Source organism: Myotis yumanensis, unplaced genomic scaffold, assembly GCF_028538775.1.
Source record: "Myotis yumanensis isolate MYYU_CA2020_CCGP unplaced genomic scaffold, mMyoYum1.0.hap1 SCAF_10, whole genome shotgun sequence".
NCBI classification, from domain to species: domain Eukaryota; kingdom Metazoa; phylum Chordata; class Mammalia; order Chiroptera; family Vespertilionidae; genus Myotis; species Myotis yumanensis.
The window spans coordinates 40,720,107-40,737,493 of NW_027223761.1; the positions used below are offsets into that span (position 1 = coordinate 40,720,107).

The following is a 17,387-nucleotide window of genomic DNA, read 5'->3' on the forward strand; positions in this document are numbered from 1 at the left end:
GGCCCCTAATTTATTTAAATGGATATTCTTTAGATTTGTGTCAAGTAGGATATTTAATACATCTTTGAGAAACCTCAAACTGAGTTATTTGGTGAGAGCAAGACAACCTTGGAATTTTAATTGACAACAAAGGACCAATATGCTCCTAGATCATAGTTCTAGTGGGACATGGTTCCAATATAGTAATAATACAGTTATGGTAAGGTAATATTTATACATGGGTAATAATTAAGGTTTTGGGGAAGCTTTTAGTAAATGCTGTAGAGGTTGTGAGAAGAAGTAGATTGCATTTTTTCTTCTAGTGTTTGTTAAGAGATAGGACAGGAGGTATCCCAGTGATGGAAAAGACTTAAAAAAGGATTTTGTGAACAGTCAGTCCCCAGAATTAAATGTGGTATTTTGTCCTTAGGGAATGACAATCAACATGATGACCACATTGAATTTGACAACTTTTAATCCAGACTCCTTCATTTTGGTGGGGATCCCAGGGCTGGAGCGGTTTCACATCTGGATTGGAATTCCTTTCTGTACCATCTACCTTGTGGCCCTTGCAGGTAATGGCATTCTTCTCTACCTCATCACTATGGACCGCAGCCTCCATGAACCCATGTTCTTCTTCCTCTCCATGTTGGCCTCTACGGACCTCATATTGTGCAACACATGTGTTCCCAAAATGCTTGGCATATTATGGTTGAAAGCTCAGAAAATCACATTTTCTGGCTGCCTCACCCAGTTGTTCTTTCTCCACTTCAGCTTCTTTCTGGACTCAGCCATATTATTGGGTATGGCATTTGATCGCTACCTGGCCATTTGCTCCCCCTTGAGGTACAGCAGTGTCTTGACACCTAGAACAATTGTCAAGATCTTGGTAGGCATTGTTGGTCGGAGCTTTAGTATCATTTTGCCTGTTGTTTTCCTGGTGAAGCGTTTGCCCTTCTGCAGGACACGTACCATCCCTCACACATACTGTGAGCACATAGCTGTGGCCCGGCTCTCCTGTGCTAGTATCTCCATCAATATCTGGTATGGCTTTACTATGCCTCTAATGGCGATTATGTCAGACCTGATCCTCATTGGTATTTCCTACACTCTCATTCTTCGTGCTGTTTTTCACCTTCCGTCTAGAGATGCCCGCCAGAAAGCGCTCAGCACTTGTGGGTCTCATGTCAGTGTCATTCTCATATTCTACACATCAGCCTTGTTCTCTGCCGTTACACATCGCTTTGGCCACAACATCTCTCTCACCTTTCACATCATGTTTGCTAATCTCTATGTAGCAATCCCTCCTGCACTGAATCCCATCATTTATGGTGTAAAAACAAAGCAGATCAGGGACAAGGTTGTCCTTCTACTCTTTCCTAAAGGGAACAGTGACCTGGGGATGAGGACATAGAAAATGAGATTGTGGGAAGTCAAGTAATTATATTTATTTAATATAATTTATTTGTCAGACAGAGAAAAACAAATACCATGTGATTTCACTTATATGTGAAATATAAAGAACAAAATAAATAAACAAAACAGATGCAGAGAACAAACTGATAGTTGCCTGATAGGAGTGGGGCTGGAGGATTGGTGAAAAATATGGGATTAAGAAGTACAAATAGGTAGTTAAAAAATAGTCATAGGAATGCAAAAATCAGCATAGGGAACACAGTCAATAATCTTGTAATAACTATGCATGATGTCAGATGGCTGCTAAAATTATGGGTGGGGATCACTTTTTAAATTACATAATTGCCTAAGCATTATGCTGTACACCTGAAACTAATATAAAGTAATATTGAATATTGACTGTAATTGAAAAATAAAATAGAAAACCACAATGACAACAACAAAATAGAATTTCTTATGTAAATCACTAGCAGAAAGCCCTCCAATAATGGATCCAATGGTTATAAATTTCAAGACTTCATTTCTCCTGGAGAAAATAATTGATAGAATTAAAGAAAGAGAGGTAAGGATTATTCAAGTCTCAAGAAAATGGTAGGCATCAGATGGAAGTATCCTAATTTTCTACCATCAAAAACATAAATGCACAAAATTTTTACTCTTTCTTTGCTCCCTTTATCATGTTTCAATTTTCTCTCCTTAAAATAAAAGAAAAGCTGGTACTTACCTCATAGTCTTGTTGTGAGGTTAAATTTGTCTAACATACAGTCAACTCATAAATTCAATCATCATCAGTATGGTGAAAAGTCTAAATAAAGGCCACTCCCAATTCTTTCTCTGTCCTACATAGTTAATTCTCTATTTGATAACTTCTCTTGACTATCCCATTTTCAAAATCTACATGAAAAAAATACCATCTGTTTCTCTTCCTTTCTTCATGATTAACACATTCTCTTTAACTCTCTATATTAACTAAATGGCACAAAAGTCAACTAGTTTCTCATGTCAAAAATCTGTTTGTTTGTTTATGTATTTATTTATTTATTTTCTTTAATTATTTCAAACTTAATTTATTATTGATTATGCCCTCTTAATATCCTTAAATTCATTTATGTTTCACATTAAGATGTGATCACTACTTTATCTCTGCCTTGGATTTTTCTCAGCAGCCTCCTTTAAGAATTTGCTATCTTCACTTTTTTCTCTCCCATCTAATTTTTCACTCAAAAACTAGAGTGCTATTACTCTAAACTTCAACTAGATCATGTCAGTCCTTTACTTAAAATCATTGAACATCATTGAACAGTTACTCATTTTGCTTAGAATAAAACCCCAATATTCTAACATATCTTCAAAGACCTTTATCACATGATTGGTGCTAAATATTTATTGCTTGCACTGACCTTACATTATGCTAAGTGAAAAAAGCCGTCACAAAAGGCTGACATATTGTATGGTTCCGTTTTTGTCAAAAGTTCAAGAATAGGCACATCCATGCTGACAGAAAGTTAATCAGTGTTACCAGGTTATTGGTGGAAGGTCAAATAAAGAGTGACTGCTTAGCCCAGCCAGCATGGCTCAGTGGTTGAGTGTCGACCTATGAACCTGGAGGTCACAGTTCAATTCGCTGTGTGGGTACATGCCCAGGTTGTGGGCTCTATCCCCAGTGTGGGGCATGCAGGACACAGCCGATCAATTATTCTCTCTCATCATTGATGTTTCTATATCGCTCCTTCTCCATTCCTCTCTGAAATAAATAAAAATATATTTTAAAAAAGAGTGCTTAATGAGTATGGGGTTTGTTTTAAGGGTGATGAAAATGTTCTGCAATTGGATAGTGGCATTAGTTGTACAACATTGTAAATGTACTAAAAACCAGTAAATTACACATGGTAAAATGGTTAAAATGGTGAATTTTATGTTATGTGAATCTTACCTTAATAAAGAAGTTTAAAAATATGCTCAATATATGCAAATTATATATGAAGAGCCTATAGTAATAAGTGTGCCTGATTCCAATGTCTCTGTTCTTATCCACTCATAATCCTACCTCCCAGTGAGGCAGGATTTCTCTATACTGACTTCAGTCCTTCACATCTGAGTTAAACCAGCGCTGAAATTTTCAGGCTCACCCTAATCCCAGTATCTCAGGCCTAATAAGAGCTGCAATCAGTGATGTGCTGGAGCTTTTCATATTGACTCGTAAGAACGAAGTGTTAAATTTTTAAGAATTTTGCCAGGAAGTCACTTGAAATCAGTCATAGTGGAAGTGTCTACACTTTGTGACTCAGCAAATCTCCAAATTAAACCCCCAAAAGTTAGTTATTAAGCATTCACCAGCACACCCCTAGCTTTTGAAGTTCACTCACCAGCCTGGGTGTGGCCCTGGCCATGATGTCTTAACTTAGAACTTGAGCTTCAGCCACTACTGGGCTCTTTTCTTCTGACCTGTGACTTTTATGTCCCCTGGTCATTTTTTCCCCAATGATCCTTCATATACCTAAGCCTGGTGATATTGTTGGGATGGGGGAGGAACACATTACTGTGATTTAGATAGGCTCCTTTAGGTATGTGTATTTATGTGGCTACAGGGAATAGAGTGGGAAGGAGAGACAAGGATGGGCATAGGGACGGCAGCCACCCAAGACTTACAGGGTTGAGAAGACCATTTATACTGGAAGTTTGAAATGATCCCATGTTGGGTCTTAAATATTCATGTTATCAATTTTATCCTGAATGTACACAAGTATTCTGGATCAGGGACAGATTATCCTTATTCACATAAAAAGCAAATAATAATTGTGTGGTCCCTCACACCCAATTCTTAGCTCCAGGACTATACAATAAGTCCAGGTCAAATGTCATATGAATATAAAGTCAAGAAATTAGGAGAATTGTATTTTCTCTGATTATAAAATCCAGAGAGACTGCTCCTGCTCTCTCTACCTTCCCTTCTTCTGAGAAAGTTTCTTCGGAGACTGATGAGAAATAAATCTCTCTGGGGAAAAGATAAGACCATTGTCTTTATCTCTAAAACCCAGCCAAGTCTCCATGCTTCTGGAGTTCAGTTAATTTTTCCGGAATCCTCTCACTATCTATAGTTATCTCATTCACTATAGTTAGACATTAATTTCCCAAAACCTGGTCTTAGCCCAGGATTCCAAGATTTTGACAAAATTTATTTAGAAAGTCCGACTTTGGAAAAACACAAAAATGTATTTTCTCTACATCCCACAATAGGCCAGTTGGAGCAGACAGTTGGAAAGAAAGAAGTTCCATGGTTATGGAGCAAGGTAAAATTTCTTTGAAAATTTCCATAGGGGATTTTGAAGGATTGAGTACCTGCACCTGAATTATGCCTGTCTGTGTCATCCTCTGTCTAAGTGGGTGATGCAGCCTAACTGGTTTGGCTCAGTGGATTGAACACTGGCCTGTGGACTAAAGAGTCCCAGGTTAGATTCCAGTCAAGGCCATGTACCTTGGTTGAGGGCAAATTCCCGGTAGGGAGTATGCAGGAGGCAGCTGATCAATGTTTCTCTCTGATTGATGTTTCTAACTCTCTATTTCTCTCCCTTCCTCTCTGTAAAAAAAAATCAATAAAATATACTTTTAAAAATTAATAAATAAAGTGGATGATGCACATCTGATAGGCTGCTTCACTGTAGGTAGATGAACCCTGGTGGGAAAATAAAGAAGGAGGGAGCTAAAAGGACTTTGCCGTAGACAAAGGACAGGGTTTTTGCTTTGTTTGTTCTTAACCTTTGACCATAAGGAGGGTGAAAGCTCATAGCAGAGAACATAATGACATTAATGACAGTGACACAACACATTTGTACAGAATTTTATAGTTTCTGAAGTGCTTTAGCATCTACTCTTTTATTGGATCTTCATACAACAATCCTGTAAGATAGATGTTAAAAAGTTTAAAAAGAGGAGGGCTGTATAGGACACCCAGCATCCAAGGCAGATTATATCTCCCAACGCTTTACTTAATTATCTTGTACTTTTTTTTATCTTCCAAAATCATGTACTTACAGCAGTAAATGTAATTTCATTTATGTGCATGGTGCTACCTCGCATGACCAGGTATGCACATTTGTATAACAAGACTGTTCAAGCCTTTTGTGAATAAGATGAGCTAGAAGGGAGGTAGCCTTGGTGTTTCCCCAATTTGTACACAATGTTGGTGTTCACTCATTCTAATTTATATTCATCATAGCTGTTGGGGAGGACCCAGAGATCTAAAATTTGAATAGCAGATGAAGGAGCAGTGTTTTTTAAATTTTATTTTTGTTTGATAGAAATAGGACCTTATGGGCATGCAAAAATAGAAGTTTGTTAATACCCTGATTTTCAGGAACCTAGTTACATCTGAGATAAGGAACTCATGCAATTTTGATCATCCCTAAAAAAAAAAAAAAAAATAGACTAATTTCACAGCAAGTACAGTCTATCCTGAATGAAAACTGTCTTTCCTCTTGTCTAATAGGACCTTTCCTTCTGGCCTATAAGAAACCACAGTGCTATCCAGTCAAACTCAGCAATACTTCCCTTTTGAAGAAAATACAAGGGCCACTCGTTCACGAATTTGTTTGGTCTTTACTCCATAGATAACTGGGTTCATCATGGGGGGAACAAGAACGTACAGATTGGCCAGCAGGATGTGGACATGCTTGGGGATTTTTCTGCCAAAGCGCTGAGCAATGACAGTGAAAATCCCTGGAAGGTAGAACATGAGGATGACACAGACATGGGAACCACAGGTGCTGAGCGCTTTCATCCGAGCATCATGGGATGGCAGCCTGAAGACTGCCCGCAGAATAAGCCCATAGGAGACAACGATTGTCACCATATCTAGCATAACACTGAGCAATGGCACAGAGATTCCATACCAAATATTGATGGTGATATCAGCACAAGCCAGCTTTGCCAGCCCCATGTGTTCACAAAATGTGTGGGCGATGATGTTTGTCCGGCAGAAGGGCAGGCGTTTCACAAGGAAGACAATAGGGAAAACAGTTGCAAAACCCCTGAGCACTACAGCACCCCCTATTTTGCCAATGACACCATGGCTAAGAATGGTGGTATACCTTAGTGGGTAGCAGATGGCTACATAGCGGTCAAAAGCCATGGCCAAGAGAATGCCTGACTCCACTACAAAGGCAAAATGCATAAAGAAGAGCTGGGTTACACAACCACCAAAGGAGATGTCCATGTCATCAAACCAGAAGATGCTCAGAGCTTTGGGTACTGTGGATGTGGATAGGATCAGATCCCAAAAAGCAAGCAAGGAGAGGAAGAGGTACATAGGTTCATGAAGACTACGTTCCACTGCCACCACGTAGATCAGGATTCCATTTCCTGCCACGGCCACCAGGTACATCAGGCAGAAGGGGATGGAGATCCACATGTGTAGCTCCCTCAGTCCAGGGATGCCAATGAGGACAAACATATCGTAATTGACAGTGGAATAGTTGGGAGCTGACATGCTTGAATTATGGTATGAAACGCTCATCACTTATCTGTAAGGAGAAAGAACTTTAAAGAGCTGGTTTGTCAGACCCAACTAGTGTATATTTATTAAATCTCAGTGGGCTCAGATCTGCTATAGAAAATCTCAGTTAATGAGTTTCTAACTACTCAGAGGTTTTAATTACAGGCCCAAATGTGTGCAATGATCTGTTTTTCAGAGAAAGATTCCAAAGTTTCAAAGTAGGATCAAAGAATTTTTAAAAGATGTTTCCAAAGACAATCTATCAGTAGGCACTATTTTCTCACACAATTGACACAAACTTAAAATGATAGTCATACAAAATGGTAAAACTCATGATAGTCAATTTTATTCTCTGACTAAACATTTTAAGACAAGAAAAAATAATGAATTTTTATAAAGGACATAAAAAATTAATAGAAACACAAAGTTTTGTTTCTTATTGAACTAAACAACAGTTCTGTTACCCAGTACACACATTTATCTAATAAACTGCTTTTTATTTGCTATTCTTTTATTTTTTTGTTATTCTTTTTTTAATTAGGCATTTAACATATTCAAAAGGTTGATGCATTGTGTTTGTTAAACTTAAATAACTACATAGATCATAAATGAAATGTGGATCTTGCTCTAATTCTAGTAATTTTTCCATCTCATTTTTCATGGTTGCCTAATCAACTATTGATTTATTGATTATTAAGAATCTATTGATCACCTATCATGTGTACAAAAAGACATCAACATGTGCATAAAAGAGGAAAAGGAGTTCAAAGCCTATAAAATAAATATCCTATAACATAGGATATTAAAAAGCCTATAACATAGGATTATAGTCTATGTGAACAAAGGTGTTGATATAAGTGTTTTCTGTTTCTATGTTTAATAAATGATTACCTGTTGATTACAGATATATTTTTGAAGTTGGATTATCATTATCACTACAGTTAGGGATGCTGCTACTTGAGAATGAGTGGAGCTTCAATGTAGCACTTAGTGAGTACTTGTTCTGAAAGTTAGGATCAGATTCTGTACTAGAGTTTACCCAGATTATTCAAAAATATTACATTTCTATCCCAAAGTTTTCTTTATTAATACATCCCAACTTTATTACTTTAAAGAAGCATGATCAGAAATAAATAATGAGCAATTCAAAAATTAAACCATAAATAAAAGTGGATACAACCACTTCTTATTTAAACTCTTCTTAAAATAGACTTGATATTTCTTTCTTTATTTTTAATTTAATTTTTTAAAAAAATATTTTATTGATTTTTTATAGAGAAGAAGGGAGAGGGATAGAGAGTTAGAAACATCGATGAGAGAGATCCATCAGCTGCCTCCTGCACGCCCCCCACTGGGGATGTGCCCACAACCAAGGTACATGCCCTTGACCGGAATCGAACCTGGGACCCTTCAGTCTGCAGGCCGATGCTCTATCCACTGAGCCAAACCGGTTTGGTTTAATTTAATTTTTAAAATTGTTGACAGTATTACTGATGTCCCACATTCCTCTCTCATTTACCTCTTCATTCAATCTCCCCCCTCCCCACACCCATCCCAGGCCTTCATCACACTATTGTCTGTGTCCATGGGCTATGCATATATGCATATATGTTCTTTGGTTAATCTCTTTCTGTCCCCCCCACTCCCCTCCCCTCTTAGATCTTTCAGTCTGTTCCTTGTATCAATGTCTCTGGAACTATAAACTGACAAGATATATTTTTAACTTTTTAAAGTTGTGTGTGTGTGTGTGTGTGTGTGTGTATAAATTTGAATAAAATTAGTAAGCAAAAAAAATTTTGTCCTTCAGGAAGACAGTAGTTGATCTCCTCAAATCACTCCTCCCAAAGATTTTGTGAAACCCTCCTACCTCATGCTAAATGGGTTTCATCACTGAAAAAGGAACTTACGATGAAACAAACTATACTCTTTAAAGAAGATGGAAATAAAAATCCCAACCTTTGAAATAGCCTAAAAATTAATAAATAATCTTCATTACAAAATAAATTAATTTTCTCATTAACAAAGAACAACACACTTTTTATTCAGTATCAGGAAAGGTAGACCTGCCCAAAGAAATGCTGTTTAAAATTTACCATTCATTATCAAATAAAAACAAGATCACAAAAACATGTTATGCTTGGTGTCATTGTGGAACAAATACCATATTTTCATAGGTAGGCTGTCTAGTAGATAAAACATAGAAATATAACTATTATATCTGGGTATGAACTAATGAATCACTTTATCTGAGAATTTTTCTATCATATGGAAAAATATTTTACTATTGTCAAATATATGACAATAATTTGTTGAAGTCTGTTTCATTATTAAATTGAGTGCTAAAAATTTGGACTTTCATTAGAAGTTATTTTTTTATAATTTCTTTATTAAGTTATTACATATGTATCCTTATCCCCAGACTACCGCCATCCCCCACCACTCATGCCCTCACCCCCTCATTAGAAGTTATTTAATTCATGTCACCAATCCTTAAAGGAATGTACATAATGTTCTCTCTAATCCATAGTAATTTAATTTTCTGTTGGACTAGCTCCAGGTTCATGAAGCATTTGGAGTTGAACCCTGAATAATATGGTATTGATTATTAGCACTTGAAATTTTTGTTGGTGCCATAAACTGGCATGGCAAAGAAAAGGGAGATTCAGTTACCAAAGAATAGTGGTACGTATGGAACAATATATACTTGTTCTTTATTTCATCTTAAGACATCTTCCTAATGTTACTTACAGTTAAAACGAGGGCTTTTTATTTTTCTTACAAAGATTAACTTTCTGGGCAAAAAAACAAACAAAACATCTCTGATGTGGTGTCTCAAGCTTTTAAAGTAGAAGAAGCTGTATGTATCAGCCCAAACTTAATAGGTAACTAAAAAGTTAAAGTCAGGATTTAGCCACCCATAGAGAGAAGATTTGAGAAGCACCCACAGCATCTCTAAATTCCCTGACCTATGGAGAGCTCCCTTTCCCCAAACTACCCACCCAGGCACATCTCAGATCAGGAGTTCTACCCTAGCTGGTTTGACTCAGTGGATGGAGCATTGGCCTACAGACCTAAGGATCCCAGGATTGATTCCGATCTAGGGCACCTACCTCAGTTGCTGGTTCTTCTCGGTCCGGCACTGTCAGGGAGTGTGCAGGAGGCAACCAGTTGATGTGTTTCTCTTACATCGATATTTCTCTGTCTTTCCCTCTCTCTCTTCCACTCTCTCTAAAAATCAATGGAAAAATATCCTCTAGTGATAATTGAAAAAAAAAGAAAAAAAATTAGAACACTTTCTTGAAATAGACCCTATTGTGGTGAAGGCTTGGGAGGGGTGGGTGTGGGGAGGAGGGGGTCAATGGGAAAAAAAACACAACAAAAACAAAGGGGGCACCTGTAATACTTTCAACAATAAAGATACATTTAATAAAAAAGCCTATTTCATCCAGGGGCCCCAGACTGCTGACGTTCTCCTCATATGTGTGTCTGTGAGTAGAAAACTAGAAGGAGATCATCACAGCTGCAAAATACCACTGAGAAAGTAAACATTATTCCTGGGAAAGAGCACCAGAAGGCTGAACTTAGGGGTAGGGAAAAACCACTGCAGGGACAGCAGGGGGGATGTAGACCCAGAGAATGAGAAGCATGGGGAAGGGTAGTCAAAAAAGTACATTTTACCTCCTCTCCTCACCACGTGACCAGTGCACTGACACAGGAACGCCTTTTTGCAGTCTGCGTGGTGACAGTAACTACTACCTGTCTGTGTGTCTAAGTTCCCTGGAAATGTTCCACTAGCTATGTGTGCAGCCTAGTTCACTCACCAGCATCCATTCCCTCAGTCACGGAAGGGAGACTCCCCACAGTACAGAATGAGCCTGAGAATACTTATTGCTCCTGGAAAGTCCGAAGGGAGTGACCTCAGGGACTTGGTGCCTGGTACTGCCCCCAGCTAAATTGCAGACAGGGACAAATGAGTCAAGAAAATACTTCATTCCTTTTCGGCTGCACTGCCAATAACACCTTGATTGTTCATGTACTGAGCAGTGAGCCCATGGAGGTGTCTAGGGCACAGACTTTAAAGGAGCACTTAAGACCCTGAGGGTCAATGCCCCCTTAATTTTGCATTCTAGGCATCTCACTAGCCTCGTGTTACTCTCAGCTCTGGAGAGAACATTATTCAATTCATTCCTGTGGTCTTTCAGCATACCTAGCTCCACATCATCTCTGCCTGGACTACAGTGAAAGTGCTCAAACTAATTTTTCTGTCTTTAAAGCTTTACTCCAAGTGCATCTCACTTCATTCCAGTAGGAAGTCCTCATGACAGCCAGAATGAACTTTATAATATGTCAATTTCACTCTGTCACACTCCCTGGTGAAACCTCCCATTAACCCCTTCATCCCTTAGCTTTTGGAATAAGACCCAACCAAGTTTGAAGGCACAAGAAACAAGTTCCTGCTCACCTCCCAAACTCTTCTGATTTCCTCCTTCCCTCTTCTCAGCCTCATCCACATCCAGGGTGTGTGCATGTCCAGGTGCAGACAGTTCTCCAACTCTCACTATGTTCTCATTTGCTTCTGCACATTTGAAATATTCTCTCTGCCTAACATGTTTCTATTACCATGGTTTGCCTTGAAAACCCCTATTTGTCCTTTAAAAGACAGCTCCAGTATAAAGTTTTTGACCATCCTGCTCTCTTTCCTAACTATATCAGTGCCCTCTACTGTGTCCTCACAGCTCCTTGTTTTTTTTTTCTTATTTCTTGTCACTCTGCATTGAAATTGCCTGCTTCTGTGTGTGTTTTTCCCACTAATCAGTGATCTCCTTGAGGATAATAAAAATCACCTTAGCCATATCTGCATCCACAGGATCTGTTGCACAGTAATTAGAAGAAGATAAAACTTAAGAAGTTGACTGTCATGTAATGTTCCAAACAATTTGCAAAGTGCCTTACATACAACTTCACAATCAATCCTCTGACTTATGATACAGGTAAGATCTCCATGTATACATGGACACATGAGGAATGGTGGAGTTGGCAAACTGCAGCCAGTAGTCAGTGTTTTGCCCTAAGTTCTTTCCTCTTAATCCCATCTTCCGTGCTGTCCTGCAGACTACCTCAACCTGTAAGTGCATAAAGAAATAAATGGCAAACTGGGGCAGAGAACACGTTAGCTCAATACCAACTTTCAAGATAATTTCTTGAATAGGCTATTTACATACTAAAAAAGATTTCATTGCCCATAACTTTTATACTTCTTCTTTTTTTTTTACAGTGAATAGTTTTTATATTTAGAATTCACCAACTGGACTCATTTTAGACGTCCCAATTTTGTTTGCATCATTCAAAGCATCATAGTTGGCAGCCAGTCAAACATATGCTTTCTTTCTTCATCAGGCCTGATCAGGGTGTTAACTTTGGCTACTCCATGACATAGAGTTTCTTCACAGCCTATTTGATCTGACACTTGTTGGCTTTGGCATCCACATGAACATACATGTATTGTTGTCTTCTATCTTCTTCCTGGCTTGCTTGGCAATCAGGGGGAAACTGATGATGGCATAGTGGTCAAGCTTGTTTCTCCTATGGACTCTCTTCTGAGGATATTTTGGGCTGCCTTAGGGGCTGCAGTACCATGGGTAGGTGATGTGCAGATCTGTGTGTGTGTGTGTGTGTGTGTGTGTGTGGCAGTAAGAATTTTATTATAAATCTGGTGTTACTGCATATTAGCCCTGATCAAATTCGCTATATTCTAGAGGATTCAGTTTCACATTTGTAAAAAATATGAAATTTACCTGATGTATTGTTGTGAAAATTAAACAACAATATGTTTTCAATAACTCTGTCATTGCTAGCCATAATTAGTTATCAAATATGCTGTCTATTCATTTTTTTGTTTGTCTCTCACTGTGACTGAAATAAATGATTTCAAGAATACATATTAGTTTACTTTCAACTTTATTATTCTTGTTTTTTTTTTTTAAGAAATAAGATAACATGATGAAAGAATTGTGGAATCTAATAACCAAAATAATCTGACAAAAAAAAATGGAACCAGGAACATGGAACAGACAGGCCAGTGCCCCAGGGAAGGCAGATGGGGGTGACTGCATAAAGAAGGTTAGGGGAGTAGCTAAAGAACATATGTGCATACCCCAGGCACACCCCATGGACACAGACAATAGATTGGTGATGGTGAAGAGAGGGGGTTGCGGGTGTGCCTGGAGGTGGGCAAAGGGGGACACTTGCAATAATGTTAACATTAAAAATTTTTAATAAAAATTATTATTCACAGAAATGCAGTAAGCATAAGAAGTACAACTGTGGGATTTCTTAACAATAGTGTAGGTAAGTGTTTTGTTGCCCAGGTCAGCCTTATTTTTGGAATAAACTGCAAGTTTTCAGGAAGAAAGAGAAACGTCAATTCTTCCCCTCCACTGAGATAGCAGAGACATTATTTCTGCAATGGACATTCCCACCAACTCAGAACTTGTGAAATCTCCTTGTATTTTGGCATTTTTATTCCCAAATCTGTCCCCAAGGAAGTAAAACTTTAAATAAACAATCAAATAAATAAATAAATAAATAAATAAATAAATAAAACAAATAAGTAAAATGGGCTGTCTTGTCAATTATTATCTGTTCTGATCCCTGTGTATCCATAGGAATTTCTAAATTTCTCACTTTGGATGATCTTTGATGTAACAAAGGATTGCAAGGTGAATATTCTCTCTCTCTCTCTCTCTCTCTCTCTCTCTGTGTGTGTGTGTGTTTGAAATTGATCTTCTAAAATTTCCCTTTTATCTCTGCCTTCCTTTTACCACATTACTATGATGACTGATGCTATGACTTACTAGTAATACTCTTTAATTATTGACAAATCAACTCCAGGGACATTCATGTGTTTTCAGTAACTGGAATCCCAGTCCTCCAATTCAAGATGAAGTCCCTAGTTACAAGGAAAAAAAAGACCTGAATTTTTAGATACAGCACTTTGCAGGTCCTAGACACCACTGTCAAGACTGCTCAAGCTCTGCTTCTGATATCCCCCCTCCCCCTGCGACCCCCCATCCCCCCACCCCCACCCAAGCAGATACTCACAGGTCTACTTTTGTTTTCAGTTCTTTTCTCCTAATTTGCCTCACTCTTTCAGGTGGGCTGACAGACTATGGCAGTCCCCAGGACTGAAGAGCAGCCTGTTTTCTCTCTCCTCCCCCGCCCCTGCCCCTTTGGAGAGAGGGGAGTTAAATCTGCAGTGAATGTTCATGCAGGCCTTGGTACGATCCCATGTCCAGTCTTCTGAAATACAGACAATTTATTTCTCTTGAGTAAATAGTATAAGTAGATATTCTGTTTTTAGGGTCTATATATTTTATGTCATAACAAACAGCCATATATATTTTTTAATTATCTCAGTTTTCATTCTCACAGTTGAGAATGAAGAACAGGATGATTTGAGGCCTGGTGGTAGATGCAGAGATATACAGTAGAGTGATGTTTTAGTATAGTCTATATTTGATTTATAAAACTTGTTGACAGTTGAAGGTGAGTGGCTCAGTATGTGGAATGTACAGGAACAGGCTAGGATGTGTGCCTCCCACAAATCCCATACTCATCGTTTTATGCTTGCCTCCCTTTGAATCTCTGACTAAACCCACATCCTCAGCCCCAGAGAACTAATGTGCTCCCTCCTGACTCTGTATGAGATGTTTGTATGAGGTTCAGTGCTTTTGGAATGAGAAGAAAGAAATCCTTTTGTTAATAAGATGTGTATAAGCTGGCTCTTTTTAAAAAAATATATATTTTATTGATTTTTTACAGAGAGGGAAGGAGAGAGAAAGGGATAGAGAATGAGAAACATTGATCAGCTGGTTCCTACACAATCCCTACTGGGGATGTGCCTGCAACCAAGGTACATGCCCTTGACCAGAATCAAATCTGGGACCCTTGAGTCTGGAGGCAGATGCTCTATCCATTGAGCCAAACCCATTAGGGCTATAAGCTGGCTCTTTATAAGATTTCTTCTTTTTAGCTCCCAAGAAATCCCTTTCTTTCAAAACTTAAACCATAACAGATAGTATGCATTTTTGAGTAGGTTGGGGAAGGGCTGCTTTGGGCTGTAAAACATTGGATCAATCTAAAATTTGAAAAAAGCAGATACAGAGAGGACCTGATGTGTTTGAATTTGTGTATGAATACAGTATAAAAATATTAATCTGAAAAATGTTTGAGGAAATCAGAACCCCAGAGAGAGGATTGGAGAGCAGAGGGAGTGGTGCTGGTGTCCTGGGAACTACCTCTGAGACATCAAATTTAAGGTAGAGAGACACCAGTGAGCAAATCAGAGCTTGTTCGGCCAATAGGAAGCATCCGCCAATAGGAAACCAGAATGACCCATGCTCCTTCTCCCATCACTTAAAGTCCATCTTCAGAGCTAAGCACATTGCTGTGGTCCCCACCCCAGCATATTATGTCCTGAGGCCCAGGGAATAATACACTCTCCTCAGGGCTCTGTGTTTCCTTTAGTTTCTACATCTCCTGTTGGAGAGAAATTCTCTGACTTTGGATCTATAATTTTTAATTGTTTCTGGTCTGAAAATAGCACAGGGCACAGGAAATAATGTGGTTAGAGGGTGGTGGTGGAAATCAAGCTTGTCTAACTCAAAGGCTAACACCGGCCAAATAAACAGGGTTTAAGCTTATGTGGGTTGCAAAAAAACACAAAAGCTTCAATTTTCATAGAAACATAGGTTTATTTCAATAGAGACATGATGAGTACAAAGGGCTAAAATAAATGAGTAATCATGCATATAAAATAATAGAACATTTTAATAAAAATTAATATTTTTTTCTTGAACATTAACTTACCAGACACTGAATAACCGCACAAATTAATAAGCATAATGCAAATAAACCTATTTTTCTTTTTCTCTGAAAGCAGAATATTTCCTGTTGCACACACCAAACAAGTCAGTACAAGGCTAATGACATGGCAATTGGCTGCTAAAATATTCACTGCTAGTATTAGTGGAGAGAAATGGTGCACCTGTGAGTAAGGTGTGTAAGGGAAGCGAATGCAACACGATTATAGTAATCAGTTATTAGCAAATGTAGTTCATTATTAATAATTATGTATAACAGCATATTGTAAAAATGAAGTTATGAAATTTTAATTAAAACATTTCTTATATACTGTTTTATTGGCTGGGCTGCAAAAATATTCGTTGTGGGCCACATGTGGCCCGTGGGCTGTGAGTTTGACATACTTGGTATAGATAAACAACAGACATTCAGGTAAGTATCTGAGTACATCTTAGGAACAAAACAGAATGTGAGAAGAATTGTTTAAAATTTGTCAAAGGAATTTACACAAATTCTAATAATACCATAACTTGATTATGACCATAGCAATTATGTTGACCTCAACACCACCAATAGCACAGAACCATTATTATCAGCAAGTTCAATATAATTAAAACTATATTCATAGTAATATAACTGTATGTTTTTCTATTTAAATATCACTCCCCATGTACAATATTTTGTATGTAAATCTGACACAATAAGGAATAACATAGAGGAGGTTCCTTTCTGCCTTCATAAATCTTACTCTTATTGGGTACAGGGGTGGATGAAGAGAATGTTCAATGATAGTATTATGTAATGACAAAGATGATAAAAGAAAAAAATGTCATATTTCAGAATGTAATTTGTACAAAATTTACATGCTTGTCATTGCACTTGCAGAGCATCACGAGTTTATTTGCTGTTTAAAATAATTTTATTCATATCCTTGAAACTGAAACTGTCAATATGCCTCAACAATTATGCCTACATAAATTCCAGTTCCTGCCTCATCCTATATAATAAAAGGCTAATATGCAAATTGACCAAACATTGGAACGACCAGTTGCTATGATGCATACTGACTACCAGGAGGCAGATGCTCAACGCAGGAGCTGCCCCCTGGTGGTCATTGCACTTCCACAGGGGGAGCGCTGCTCAGCCAGAAGCCGGGCTCACGGCTGGTGAGAGCAGTGGCAGTGGTGGGAACCTCTCCTGCCTCCACGGCAGCACAAAGGACGTCTAACTGCAGGGTGTGGGCCTAAGCTGTCAGTCAGACATCCCCTGAGGGCTCATGGACTGCAAGAGGGCACAGGCCGGGCTGAGGGAGCCCCCACCCCGAGTGCACAAATTTCGTGCACTGGGCATCTAGTAGATTATGTAAATCAGTAAGAGTTTATAAGGTAAGATTGCTTAATCTTCTCTGGGTCACAACCAATACCAAAATATCTGTGCTTTAATTAGAAAAATTATTGATGTTACAGTCATCTTCCCTGTCTCATATAAGTTATTATGTGAAGACTGCCAAGCTCTGCAGTCCTGTCAGTCAGGGACCCTTGTCTGGAGCTTCCAGCAACTTGTAGCTGCAGCATCAGAAACATGTTCTCAGAAAAAGATGATCAATAACAGGGTACAAACACATGTAGAGGAAACAGAA

General features: G+C 38.3%; 2 protein-coding genes across 2 annotated transcripts; one reads left to right on the forward strand and one right to left on the reverse strand.

The window, feature by feature from the left end:
* The first annotated feature begins 412 nt into the window (after positions 1-412).
* LOC139018406 (olfactory receptor 52H1-like) lies at positions 413-1,393 on the forward strand. The gene has a single exon (XM_070427020.1). The coding sequence runs from the start codon at positions 413-415 to the stop codon at positions 1,391-1,393; it is 981 nt and encodes a 326-aa protein (XP_070283121.1).
* Positions 1,394-5,929: 4,536 nt separating this feature from the next.
* On the reverse strand, positions 5,930-6,880 carry LOC139018099 (olfactory receptor 52B2-like). The gene has a single exon (XM_070426740.1). It carries the CDS (start codon positions 6,878-6,880, stop codon positions 5,930-5,932), a length of 951 nt encoding a protein of 316 aa, XP_070282841.1.
* Between the last annotated feature and the right edge of the window lie 10,507 nt (positions 6,881-17,387).